Source organism: Aegilops tauschii, chromosome 4 (assembly GCF_002575655.3).
Source record: "Aegilops tauschii subsp. strangulata cultivar AL8/78 chromosome 4, Aet v6.0, whole genome shotgun sequence".
In the NCBI taxonomy this organism is placed as follows: domain Eukaryota; kingdom Viridiplantae; phylum Streptophyta; class Magnoliopsida; order Poales; family Poaceae; genus Aegilops; species Aegilops tauschii.
In genome coordinates, this window is record NC_053038.3 from 301,094,321 (window position 1) to 301,108,567 (window position 14,247).

The 14,247-nt window shown below is 52.2% G+C and overlaps 1 protein-coding gene across 1 annotated transcript; it reads right to left on the reverse strand.

Annotated features, from left to right (window-relative positions):
- Positions 1-1,993: 1,993 nt before the first annotated feature.
- On the reverse strand, positions 1,994-2,449 carry LOC141021838 (uncharacterized). The gene is made up of 2 exons (XM_073497684.1): positions 2,225-2,449; positions 1,994-2,179 (listed from the first exon to the last, which is right to left on the reverse strand). The coding sequence occupies exons 1-2, from the start codon at positions 2,447-2,449 to the stop codon at positions 1,994-1,996; spliced, it is 411 nt and encodes a 136-aa protein (XP_073353785.1).
- Positions 2,450-14,247: the final 11,798 nt, after the last annotated feature.

Genomic DNA, 14,247 nt, shown 5'->3' on the forward strand with positions numbered 1-14,247 from the left:
TAGCCGGCACGAAGATGGACTCTGATTCCGGCGAAGGCTTGATAGACAGCTTGCGCAGGCACTGGAGGGAGATGCCAGCTAGTATTGCTTGCCGGGTGGAGCCAATCCGCGCCAGGGCATCCGCTTGCTCGTTGTCGGCCCATGGTACGTTGAGGAATTCGCACCCATCAAAGTACCCACTGATCTGCTGGACGAGGAAGCGGTAGCTTGCCATGTTTGCATCCTTGGCATCCCAGTCGCCAGACGACTGCTGGACCACCAAGTCTGAGTTGTTGTAGCACAACACTCGGCGGATGCCGATCTCCTTGGCTAGTCGGAGCCCGTGGACGAGCGCCTCATACTCGACCACGTTGTTGGAGGCGGCAAAGTGAATCTGCAGCGTGTACTTGAGCTTGTCGCCTTTGGGAGAGGTGAGGACGATGCCGGCTCCCAAGCCAATGCGCATCTTCGAGCCATCAAAGTGCATCCGCCAATGGGTGGAATCCCGCGCTCGCAGTAGGTACTGGGTCTCGACCCAGTCGACGAGGAAGTCGGCCAACGCTTGGGACTTGATGGCAGTGCGGGGCTGGTATAGGATGGTGTGGGGATTCAGCTCGATGGCCCACTTCGCAACCCGGCCTGATGCATCTCTGTTGCCTATGATCTCGGCAAGTGGGGCGGTGCAGACGACCGTGATGGAGTGCTCCTGGAAGTACTGCTTGAGCTTCTTGGTGGCAAACTACACGCCGTAGCACATCTTCTGGTAGTGGGGGTAGTTCTGCTTGGAGGCCGACAACACCTCACTCGGGTAGTAGACGGGCCTCTGGACCGGCTGTGCCTTGCAGTCTTCTGGGCGCTCAACCATGATCACGGTGCTGACTACCCGGCTGGTGGCGGTGATGTAGAGGAGCATGGGTTCCTTAGCAGCCGGAGCGGCCAAGACAGGCGGCATGGTCAGCATCTTCTTGAGTTGGAGAAAAGCCTCGTCCACCTTGTCATTCCACTCGAAGCAAGTGGTCTTCTTCATTAGCTGGTACAGGGGGAGGGCCTTCTCGCCCAGCCGACTGGTGAACCGACTGAGAGATGCTAAGCACCCGGTGAACTTCTGGACGTCCCGCAGCCGGGTGGGTCTCTACATCCGCTCAATGGCCTTGATCTTCACGGGGTTGCACTCGATGCTGCATTCACAGACAAAGAAACCGAGGAGCTGGCCGGCTGGTACTCCAAAGACACATTTCTCTGGGTTGAGCTTGATTTAAAAACGACGCAAATTATCAAAGGTCTCCTTGAGATCCTCCAGAAGGGTGCCGCACTTCTCCGTCTTCACCACAATAACGTCTACATAGACGTGGGCATTTCTGCCGAGTTTCTTGAGGAGGCACTTCTGTATGCAACGCTGAAACGTGGCGCCGGCATTTCTCAAGCCGAACGTCATGGTCAGGTAGCAAAAGGCTCCGAATGGTGAGATGAAGGCAGTCTTCAGCCGATCGGCCGGGTTCAGCTTGATCTGGTGGTAGCCGGAGTAAGCGTCAAGGAAAGACAACAGCTCGCATCTGGCTGTGGAGTCAATCACTTGATCTATCCGAGGCAGAGCAAACGGATCTTTGGGGCAGGTTTTGTTAAGGCTAGTGTAGTCGATACACATACGCCACTTGTTGTTCTTCTTCAACACGAGGACTGGGTTGGCAAGCCAGTCCGGATAAAACACTTCCATGATGAAGCCAGCTGCCAGAAGCCGGGCGATCTCTTCACCAACGATTCTTCTCTTCTCTTCTAACAGGCGGCGGAGGGGTTGCTTGACCGGCTTTGCATCCAGCCTCACATGCAGCTTGTGCTCAGCGAAATCCGTCGGAACACCCGGCATGTCTTTGGGAGACCATGCAAAGATGTCCCGATTCTCACGGAGGAAATCGACGAGCTCGCTTTCCTATTCGCTATAGAGGTTGGTCCCTACGATAGCGTGCCTCTCCGCGTGCTCTCGGTCCAAGGCAATCTTCTTGGTTTCTTTGGCCGGCTAGAAGGAGCCCTGAGCCTCCGTGTCCTTGGGGTCAGATGGCATGTCCGGCTGCCTGCTGGCCATGGCCACTACCCGTGCAAGGAGACGCTTCTCTTCGGCTATGACGAGGGACTCAGCCAGCCGACTGGTGGCGGTAGCACATGCGGCCGACTTCTGGTAATCGCCGGCTATGGTGATGATGCCCTTGGTGCCTGGCATCTTCATCTTGAGGTAGGCATAGTGCGGTACCGCCATGAACTTGTCCAGTGCAGGCCAGCCCAAGAGCGTGTGGTAGGGGCTGTCCAGGTCGACCACCTCGAACCAGATCGGCTCGCGGCAGAAGTGATCTTTGCCGCCGAACATGACATTTATCTTGACCTTGCCGATCGGGGAGCCGGAAAGGCCGGGTATAATGCCGTGGAAGACGGTCCGGCTGGGCAGGAGCTGCTTCTCCTTGATGCCCAACTTCTCCATGGTGTCGCGGGATGTTGATGCTACTACCACCGTCTATCAGGATCCGGGAGAAGCGGCAAGATCGCCTCTCCGTGGAAAAGGTGGAATCCAGCACCATGACATAGGAACCAAGCGAGGGCATCACAGCCGGGTGGTCAGCACGGCTCCCGCTGATGGGCCTTTCGGACCAGTGCATGAACTCTAGGACGTCTGAGGCGACGTCGTTCACCTCTCGGTGTTGCTGGCACCGGCTGTGCTTGTTGTCGGCTTTACTGGTGAAGACGACATAGGTGGCGTTGGCTTCGGGGAACTCATCTTGGATCATGCCGGCTGCACGGGCCGCCGGCTGCTGAGGAGGCGGAGCCGGAGGGCCAGTAGGTGAAGGGGGCAGGCCCTCGCCCTTAGCGATTCTGGTGAGCTAGTGGCATTTCCGGGTGGTGTGGTTAGACGGCTTCGCGCGCTGCGGAACTTCTAGGGAGCATCAAGGGTTTGCTCGAAGGAGAAGGCGAGCAACCAAGCGGGCTTGATGTCCTTCTGACGCTTGGGCTGGGTTGCCCCTCCGGCTGCTGGTCTTCAACCGGTACCACTTGCCGGCTGCTGGGCCTTGCGCTTGTTGTCGTTCGGCTGCTGGCATCAGTTGGAGTCACCAGCCGGCGTCTGAGGAGCCGGCGGGAGCACCTTCCCGGATGCGTCCACCCGGATCTCCGACTTCATCGAGGAGTTGGCAGTGGCTTACTTGTCTGCCACAATCAGGAGCTCTTCTAGGGTAGTCAGCTCATCGCACAGGAGTCGGTGCTTGAGCAAGGTGCCCTCTCTGCACCCGGCGGTGAAGTACTCGATGGCATGCACCTCGTGCACGCCTTCGCAGGAGTTGCGCAGCTCGGCACAGCGCGCCAGGTAGTCGCAGGTGGACTCAGTCGGACCTTGGACGCACATGGAGAGCTGGCGAGGCTTGGGCGGCCGCTTGTAGGTGCTGGTGAAGTTGCGGATGAAGACATCGGCAAAGTCTAGCCAGCTGTTGACGCTATATGGCTTGAGGCTGTTCAGCCACGTCCGGGCCATGCCTTGGAGCATGAGCGGGACATACTTCACGGCAACGCGCTTGTTGCCGTTTGCTATGCTGACGGCCGTGGAGTAGTCGACCAGCCAGTCCTCCGGCTTCATGGAGCCGTTGTACTTTGGAGTATCTCAAGGGAGCGGGAACCCTTTGGGGAAGGGCTCGTCGTGAATGCGGGGGCTGAAAGAGGCCGGGGCGATTGCATCTTCTTCTTCTACCGCCAGGGACCGAGCAAGCCGGTCGATCCGGTGGCGGGCGTCGTTCTCTCCGACTCCTTCACGGGGGCCTAGCCGGCCTCCGAGAGTCGGATGCTCAACAGGCGGCAGGGAAGCGCGCCTCTCCCTGCGAGGGGGGAGCGTACGATCGTCCCGCCGTTCTACTACTCATGGGCGGACATCTTGGTCGCGCTCGATCGTGATGTGGGTGCGCCGACTGTGGCTAGCAGCCGGCTCTTGGTCTCGCCGACCGCGAGCACCGCCTGTTGGAGACTGGCAGGTCGCCCCATGCTCACGGCAGGGGGGGATGGTCTTCGGCTTGCGCACCGGGTTCCACCACACGGCGGTCAGCTTCCTGCTGTGAGGTAGCCGCGTCGAGGAGCTACTCGAGGCGCGCCATCATGCAACGATGCTCGTCGCCCTCTAGGTGGTCCAATTCGTCTGCCACCGCTTGGGCGGCGCGCAAGTTCTCCATCGGGGTGGCGTAGACTGGGCGCTCGGCTCCCAGCATGCTGGCGATAGCCGCGCCGCGCTGCTGAATCGTGCCCACTCAGCTAGGTTCGCCAGCAGCCGGCGTGCCACTCACGGCGCGGTCGATCTCGCGCTGGTAGGCTTTAGTGAGGCGCCTCATGGCCGCCAAATTGTTGGCGCTGTCGAGGAGCAAGACGCGGAATGTTTCCAGCGTCGCTCCATCGGCGTCTGCCACCACGGGTGCGGACAGGCCCCGCATTGCGACCTACAGCGGGTCCTGGCCGGCCCCGTCAGAGGCTCCGTCGTGGCTAGTGACCAGCACCTCCGTGATGGTGCAGGTGCTGGCGTTGCTGACCGCAAGAGGGAGCGGGTAATCGATGATCACCAGATTGCCAGGGAAGGCATCGGTGGATGCCGCGTCGAAGTCGATGAGCATCTCGACGGGCGGGTCGGTGGAGCCGATGGATTCCAGGTTGGAGGCAGGCTCGTTGGCGATGTGGAGCTTGCCGAGGAGGTCAACGAGGCAGCTCTCGGAGCTGGCCGCTTCTGCGTCGGGCGCGGGCTAGTCGGAGAGGCGGATCCCGCCGAGGAGATCAGCGAGGCAGCTTGCAGCGCAAGCGGCTTCCACGCCGCGCAGCGCGTCGATGCAAACGCCATCGGGCGTGCCAGGCTAGCTGCGCTCGCCAGGAAGGAAAAGGGTTCCCGTCCAGAACATGTTTCCGGCCGACGGTGCACTTAGCCCTACGGTGGGCGCCAAATGTCGAGGATATCTAGCAACATATGCCAGGGGGTGGCTTATCATGGATGGGGACAGGAGTACGTCGTCGGGTCCTAGAAGTGGGAGTGAGCGAGATCTCGAACGCCTACGAGTCTTACCCAGGTTCGGGGCTCTCCGTGGAGATAACACCCCTAGTCCTGCTCTGCGGGGTCTCCGCATGATGACTATCATCAATAGAGTAGCTACAAGAGTGCTCCTTGAGCTGTTTCAGCTAGAGGAGGAAGAAGGGCAATGCTAGCTCTATCTTCTCTCTCTCTACGTGGGTGTAAGTTGGCTAGGGTTCTGAATCCTTTGCATGGGTGAGCCTGGAGGGTTGATATAGGCCTACCCCCAGGGGTACAATGGTAATCCCGCCGGGTGTAGGGCCCGGCCGTCAGTGTCTCCGGGCGCTGGCTTCTTCGCTGGCTGCTGGGGCCCACTGCTTGGTGGGTCCCGCCGGCAGCCGTGTAGTCGGCCGACGGGTAGGGCCCGCCGCCTGCAGGCCATGCTGACTGCTTCCTACTGTGCTCCACCCTTGGTGACAGACGCTTTGTCAGGGGGTGCATGGCTACAGTCCCGCCGCCTGGCGGGCGCTTACTGTAGCCACGCTCCGTCTCATCGGATTAATGGTGCGCAGACTCCGAGGAGAGGGAGGGCCGCCTGCTAGGAGTCGGCCCGCCCTCGAGGCCGCCGTGCTCGGGGTTTGCCATCTTCTGGTGGCTCGTGGACAGGTAGGGCCCGCCGCCTGTGGGCCGTACCAACCGCCCGTCGTGGGAGCGTGGCTCCAGTTGACGTAGGTTGCATCATGGGCTGCATGGTAATAGTGCCGCGCACGGCGAGGGGTGTCCGCTTGGTACACCCGCACTGTGGCCACGTTCGCCCTGGATTCGGGGGTGGCAGGTTGTACTACAGCTATGCCCCGTCTCGTCGTAGTAAATGGGTGCAAACTTTGAGGGGGCGCAGGACCGCCTGCCAGATGTCGGCTCCCTGGGCCGCTTGTTGGGAGCACGCCATCTTCTGGCAGGCGGCCGGTTAGACCAGCCAGCCCAAGGAATCGGCCTTTTGCCCGAAAGGTGTGAGGGGCGCAGCTAGCCCCGGTGTCTTGAAATACTATGGGGTGCTGGTGAGGCTACCCGTGGTCAATCCCTCCGACAATGATGGTAAGTGATTCATGTGGTGGTTACGAGGTAACCCCGAACAGAGTAAGTTGGTGCATGATATTGTTAACATGTTGCATGCTAGTATCATTATATGTTCATGCCATGCTCATCTGATATTGTTCTAGTGCTATTTTTACACCATGTCCAGGCCATGTTGCTCTAGCTGTATCATGTTCATCCTTGCTAAGTAACCCATAATTGCCATGCTGTTGTTTGTCTTGATTGCTTTGGTTGTTGTGAGCTTGCAAGCACATTCAATGTACTGACCAGGCATGTCATGCCAGTTTCCAGGCCATGCCTTGTTTGCTTGCTTGTTTGCCGAGGATCTTGTGTTTGCGAGCTAGGATAAACGTTCCAGCCAGCGTCCCTTGCGGAGTGGAGTCCATTGTCGTCGTCATTGTTCTGCTGCTAGAATCTATTCCGCTGCTATGTGTTGTTCTGCTGATTGCATAGAGCAACCTTGGCAGGCGTAGTGTCGTTGTGCCGATGTAATCCCCTTGTATCCATATCGACTGTAATAAATAGCTGATTTGTTCTATGCCAAGCAGTGCCATATTCCAGAGACTTACCTCGATCTCTGGGCTGTAATACGGGGCGTTCCGGTCTCTCTGAGCCGGGGTGTCACAACGATTGGTATCAGAGCAAGTCTGGCTGTAGAGCATCCTAGATCGCTGGAATGTTAGAAAACGGTAGTATAGGGCTTGGTTGTGTCTCTGCTTGTTGCATTTGGTTGTTGCATTTGTTTGCTGCATGTAGTCTTATTTCGGTTACCCCTAACCCTTTATTTCGTGCGTAGATGGCGGTCAGCTTCCATGAGTTCAATGCCATCCCCAGAGCTCCCGGTGTCCTATTGCATTCAGCCCTACTCCTGCACCTCTCAGCTTTGGCACCCTCCTTGGCGATATGTGGCGTAGAATTTAGCCCCATGGAGATCCACCTCATTATCAAGTATTCTAGTTTTCTGTCGGAGGAAGAATCCTGGAGTATGATGCTGATGTCCATCTGCCAGCCTCGATTCCTGTTGGTAAGCGCACCTACAGTTTCCACGATGGATACGGTGCCACTCCCAAGCATGCCGTTCAGCTTGCTGCAATGGCAGGAATCACCGGGCTTCGTCATCAAGAGAGCATGGTGCAAGAGAACCGTTGTAGGATCGAAAGTATGTCTAGAGGGGGGGGGGGTGATTAGACTACTTGACCAAATAAAAATCTAGCCTTTCCCCAATTTTAAGTCTTGGCAGATTTTAGCAACTTAGCATAAATCAAGTAATCAACCTACACATGCAATTCTAAGAGTATAGCAGTGCAATGTAAAGCAATTGCATATGAAGGTAAAGGGAGGAGTTTGGAGGGAGCAAACGCAATGTAGACACGGAGATTTTTTATCCGTGGTTCCGATAGGTGGTGCTATCATACATCCACATTGATGGAGACTTCAACCCACGAAGGGTAACGGTTGCGCGAGTCCATGGAGGGCTCCACCCACGAAGGGTCCACGAAGAAGCAACCTTGTCTATCCCACCATGGCCATCACCCACGAAGGACTTGCCTCACTAGGGTAGATCTTCACAAAGTAGGCGCTCTCCTTGCCCGTACAAACTCCTTGGTTCAACTCCACAATCTTGACGGAGGCTCCCAAGTGACACCTAGCCAATCTAGGAGACACCACTCTCCAAAAGGTAATAGATGGTGTGTTGATGATGAACTCCTTGCTCTTGTGCTTCAAATGATAGTCTCCCCAACACTCAACTCTCTCTCATAGTATTGTATTTGGTAGAAAAATGATTTGAGTGGAAAGCAACTTGGGAAGGCTAGAGATCAAGATTTATGTGGTTGGAATGGAATATCTTAACCTCAACACAAGTGTAGGTGGTTCTCTCTCAGAAAATGTATGTTGGAAGTGTAGGCATGTTCTGATGGCTCTCTCCACAAATGAAGAGTGGGTGGAGGGTTATATATAGCCTCCACACAAAATCTGACCGTTACACACAAATCACCAAACTCGGTGGGACCGAATCAAAAAACTCGGTCAGACCGATTTAGTTCAAAATGTGAACGTTAGGATTTTCGGTGGGACCGACATGTCAACTCTGTAGGACCGATATCATTAGGGTTAGGGCATAACGTAATCTCGGTTGGACCGATTACTCAAACTCGGTTGGACCGACTTTGGTAATAGACAAACAGAGAGTTGGTCAGGCAAACTCGGTGGGACTGATTCGCTCGTCTCAGTGGGACCGAAGCGTTACGAAAAGGAAACAGAGAGTTTGCATTGCAGAGTCGGTGGGACCGGTCGCTCATCTCGGTTAGACCGAAACGTTACGAAGGGAAACAGAGAGTTTGCAATCCCATCTCGGTGAGACCGAAAAGACTAGGGTTTCTGCCAGTGGCTATGTCAAATGAACTCGGTGGCGCCGGATGAAAAGTTTCGGTGGGGCCGAGTTTGACATTTGGTTTTGGGACATATGTGGATATGAGAAAGTGGCTGAGGGCTTTGGAGCATATCACTAAGCACTTCGAGCAAGCAAGCCATTAAGCAACACCTGACCCCCTTTTAATAGTATTGGCTTTTCCTATGGACTCAATGTGATCTTGGATCACTAAAAGTAAAATGTAGAGTCTTGGACTTTTGAAGCTTGAGCCAATCTTTTGTCCTTAGCATTTTAAGGGGTCGACATTCCTTATCCATGCCATGCCAATCATTGAACTTTCCTGAAATATTTATCTTGTAGTAATGGCATTAGTTCAATGAGCTATATGTTGTTAATCATTACCAAAACCACCCAGGGATAGTTGCACTTTCGACCGTGCTTATCAGTACTATCCCACCATCATCGAGAATCCTAAGTGGATCAAGTTCCCTTCTGTCAACCCTCAAGATGACCCAGCTATCCTCGCCATGTCCCGTTACATGACGGCCGAGTGTCTTCTTATTTCTGAGTTAGTACGAGGTGCCATTCAATCTAGGAGATTGCTTGGTGCCGCCCTACCTCAGTCTCTGCCAGCTTCTCCAACCCCTCCGCCTCATCCATCTGGAGTTTCGGAGTCAGCAGTTCCACTCGCTGCTCCCTTAGTTTCTTCATCAGTTCCCAAGTGTTTGCTCAAGCATAGGGTGTAGTCCTGCATGTAGTGCATGTGCATCTGTTGTAGTACCATGCTTGTGTGTGACTGTGTGGAGTAGTTATGTAGCTTGTTTGTTGTGTGCTTTATTGTAATAAATTGTTTTCTCGTGCCTCTTTGTTTTGAATCTTTGGTGTTACCCCCTTAGGGCCTGTTCGGTTGACAGGGAAAATGGAAGGGTTTGGTAGGGATTGGCAGGGATTACACCCTCTACAAGTCAAAACCTCCTCCAATCCACCCCAATCCTGCTGTGAGGAGGTGTAACCGAACAAAGCCTTATGGAAAGTGCTCATCAATCGACACCGGATCAGAAGAAGCCATGAGAAGTAAAGATATACACCAAGGAACTCAGTTAAAAGCAATGAGATTTTCAGCTCACAGCATCATATTGCAGACATCCGATCAGAATACAAGTTATATTCTGCTCAGACTTTCGATAACAAGTACCCATCAGAGATCCATCTTTATTGCAGCAATGATTAAACTAGCAAGAGAACAAAATTTGATCCAAGTCCAACAGTGCATTTCAAGTCAAAAGTATGGTCCATACACAATAATTGATTCTGTCATGAATCAGATTCGAAACAAGCGACACCCCGAAGTCAGTCCGGATACGCAATGAATTCATTAAGCAAGGGCAGTCAGACAATCTTTGTCATACAACTTATCAGCAGCCGGAATGACAATAATATATATATATATATATATATGTCATTCCATTCACATCAGAAAATTAGTCCGGTCCTTCTCCGTAACTCAACAGCGAAGCGTACAAGGCAATATTCCTCAATCTTCTTCAGTAAGGTATGAATGGACTCCCATGCAAGAGCCTCAGTATTCTTCGATAAGGTATTGCAAAAGCTTCTGGCATAAGGTACCGAATCTTCCCTAGCAAGTCTTTAAGGGAGGAAGCTTATGAGGTACGCTACCCAGCCTTCCTCAGCAAGCTATCCGCCGACAGCTTCGAGCACAAGCCATCCAGTCTTCCTCAGCAAGATACTCCCGATGGCTTCCAATGCAAGCTGCCCAATCTTCTTTAGTACAACACTGGTATAAGATATTAAATAATGAGTTGGCAAGCATATGTCAGTGCATCACAAGTCTCCGATCTGCAACGGATTGGTTAGAAAGCAAGAAATCAAACAGAACACAAGTACACCTCAGGAATTAGATATTTCTATATACAGTGAGCATGTTGCCAAGTTCATACGAGACCCTCGTACAAGGAAGAATTCAAGGTAAGCATCCGACAACCTCGCCGATTATGCAAGAGAAAGAAAGCCCGTGAGTGATGCAAGAATTGACAAGTCTTGAAGAAAGGCAACATTGATACAACTAACTTGGTTGTGGTTATCAAGATCAGCCTCCTCACACCCGACAAAGTGATATTATTAACCTTTGTCATTGTCTCGTATGACTGACGACAACAATAAGCTTCATACAAGCACACATGAGCCTGGCAACTATCCCGAGAATCGAGACACGAACAAGGCCAAGGTATGATTGCCAAATATTGCATATGACAGCACCCACGGTCACACGATGAATCAAGAGTATATATGCCAACGCTCTTTCAAATAAAGGATCCATATCAATAAAACAATAATGAAGGAGCAAGAATCGGCAATACAAGTATGATCATGGTTGCATGACCAACAGGGTATAGATACCCCGGACAGTTTGAGTCAGTATCGATCACCATGAAGATATACCTAAGGGGTCTACTCCGTCTTGGTAAGGACCTCATAGCAAGGTAACCCGCTCAGCAAAACGTATGTGCTCAATATTGTCTGTATCGAATATCCAAGCCTATCGTGTCAGACCAAAGGCCAACTCACCAGACCAACTCCAGTAACCGTGTTATGGCAGCACACAACTTACCATCCACATGAATACACGGACAGAATGAGTGATCTGAATGTTGAGTCACAGTCTCACAGTGTGTGCCCTCACTTATGGTAATTCATTAAAGAATAGCCTATCGTGGACAAGATTCTTTTGGACAAAACGTCGCCAGTCAAGTCTGTGAAGGTTATCGACACAAGGTGGTACACTTTTTGTCAGTCACGACAAGCGACAGTCAAATATTTGGTATGGACTGGTGGAACCAGTCAAGATAATTCAAAAACTCATGCGAGAAGTCAGAATCCATCAGGAGAACAGGTATGATTCACATCACTATTTTGAACCAAAGGGCATGCATATGTTCGAAAAACCTAATACATGGATAGAAGAGATTCCTTGTTCCCCGAGAAGATGTACTCCATGGAATATTCTCGGTACTAAATAAAAGAATAGTAGCTCCACCAAGAATCACTATTGGGAAGGACACGTAGGTCGGTTATGATAATCTTTTGGACCTCGGGTAAGTCAACAGATATGAACGAAAGATTGGAGCCAGTGTGAACCTGAGCATATGAGGTAAGTCAGAATGCCCGATGTGGTGAAGCAAACCACCCCAAAGCAAGGCAATCAGTCAGATGAAATCCAGTGGGAACAGAATATAAAGGAAACCCGAGTTGGAAACGGTTTCCTTGAGTCAGATATATTGACTTCATCCCTGAGCAACCAAATCTCGAGGACGAGATTTCTTTAAGGGCGGAGGTTTGTAACACCCTGGATTTTGGCCTTTTCTTTTTCTTTTGATTTCATTTGAGTTATTGTTTTGATTTGCTTTTCCGTGGCTCTGTCATCCAAAAACTCGAGAAGATCATGTCTTCCTAGGTTTCATAGCGGCTTGTCATCCTCTAAACCATCCCAAGTCCCTGTCATTTCTCATCCTAGACCAAATCCCAATATTCTTTTTATTGGGAATATTCCTTTTCTATTTAAGGAATAATTCTTTTTGCCCTAGGTTGTGAAGCAACCTATATTTTCGTCACTCCCAAAATTCCCAAATAATTCTCATAAATTGTTTGGGGTCATATCTTCCTCAAATATGTCAAAACCCTTCCTTGGCATCATCAAAGATAATTCACAAATATTCCTTTTCTCATTCTGCCCTAAGTGGCTTTTCGAGAAGGAAGTGTCATTTATCTTTGCTTGATTGACCCCAAACTTATTAGACACCTTTTCATGTCCATATCATTGCCTCCTGTCAAAATTCAACTCAATTTTCCTAGTGAATATTCCTGAGCAATTCTCAAAGTTCCTGTCTGAGGGAATTCTTTGTGAATTCTCAAAGTTCCTAGCAATTTTACTAGCTAGGTTAATCCAAATGAGTTGAAATTTTGCAAGGTCCTTCATATGATCAAATCATCACTCTCATCAAAGATTTGGGCTCATGTAATCACTCTATGTGAGCTCAGCTTCAAATCTTGGTTTCTGGTCAGATTTTCATGTTGTGAAGCAACTATATTTTATATTGCTTCACTTAAGCTGAAAATTTACCAGGTCATTATCTTATCCATATCAACTCTCTTCACAAATTTTTGGCTCATTTTATCTGTCCAATTTTCCTCAGCTATTTTTCTTAAATTCTGTCCAGAGAGCTGCCTGGTGAAGCAAGTACCATTTTGGTATTTCCAAATGGCATGAAATTTTTATAGCAGCTTCATATCATCAAATAACTCATCTTCTCCAATTTTCAGCGCAATCCAATTAGCCATCAGAGTGCCACTTCAAGATTTGCATTTCTGACTAGTGGGGTGCATTGCACAGCAAGTGCTAGCTAAACCCTTCCTCTTAAGCTGATTCTTGGTCATCTTAGTCATCTTAGTATGTGATCATCACCAGACGAATCCATTCCTTCCCTCCCAAGCTTGTGTCCCCACTGCACACCACAAACACTTTGCCATTGATATGTTTTGGAGCCTCCTGCCAATCTCTTCTTTGCCCCTGGACCGAATTCTTTCTTCATTTGGACTAAGGGCAGTATGGACTATCTACTGGACATGGTCGGTCTGGCCAAAACGTGCCGCTTGCACCAGTGCATGCGGTGATCACGCTTGCATCATGCAGATAGCGAGCTCTGGCTCGTTCCAGCTGCTGTTATCGTCCGCTCCCTCCACGTATCGACGTCCCTCCATGTCTAGTAGCTCCCCCGTGAGCCTCTGCATCGACCCGTGCCTCTGCCTCGTCTTGGTTCACCGTGAATGTGGCACCAACGAACTGCCCGTGACAATAACCTTCCGTGTCCTCCATTTGAGCCACGCTCAAGCTCACTTATGAGCTCTAGGGCCCTCCCCCGCAGCTATTTAAGCGCCCCCGAGCCCCTCGGCGCTTCACCACTCCCTCCCTCGCCTCTCTAGCCCACCGGAGTTGCCTCTCCTCGCCGTTTTCTTCTCGGGCCGCTGCAGACATCGCCGGAGTTCGCTCCTCCCCAGCCACCTCAGGCCTCCTCTCCTCCTCCCAACACCTCCACTGCCTCCCCTCCTCCCAGAGAGCCTCGCACTCCCCTTGCCCCTCGCCGGAGTGCCCCTGGCCGTCGCCAACCACCACCGCCCGTCCACCTCTGCCTCCTCCTTGCGCCGCCTGTCGCCGCCCCTCCACTCCTCCCCGGCGCCTCCTTCGCCTCTGGACGGGACCCCCTCGCCACCCCACACCCTCCGGTGCCCTCGGCTCGGCCGGAGTTGGCCGCAGCCAGTCGGCCCCCTCGCCGCGCCCCTCCCCTGCCCCTGTTCTGTTCCACGCGAGGAACAGAGGAGCGGGAGGAATACAACAACGTCGCTGGCCCCTCCCCCCTGCACCTAGGCCCGGCCCGTCAGTGGCCCAGCCACCTCTGCCCACGTGGCAAGTGGAAGCGTATTTCGCAGAGTACGTTTTCCCCTCTCGAAAGTGCATTTCTTTTGTTCTTCGGGCGTAAGTACGTTTTGCTGTCTGTAAGGCGTATTTCCCTGAATCCATTTCTGCCTTATCCACTCACGGACCTATTTGTGGTGATATTTTTGCAGAAAGGTCCCTCTCCTTCTTCTCTTCGTATCTCGACGATCGAACTCCGATCGAGGAGAAACCAACGCCTACTTGTTTGTCTCGTTGAGCTTTATCTTTTGGTATCACTTTCACTAGGTGGTCCCAGTGTGAAAATGACCATTATGCCCT

Coding starts and splice junctions, on each gene's coding strand:
- LOC141021838 (XM_073497684.1), bottom strand. CDS start 2,449: ATGGAGAAGTTGGGCATCAAGGAGAAGCAGCTCCTGCCCAGCCGGACC. Junction 2,180..2,224: donor CACTGGACAAGTTCATGGCG/GTACCGCACTAT, acceptor CCAGGCACCAAG/GGCATCATCACCATAGCCGG.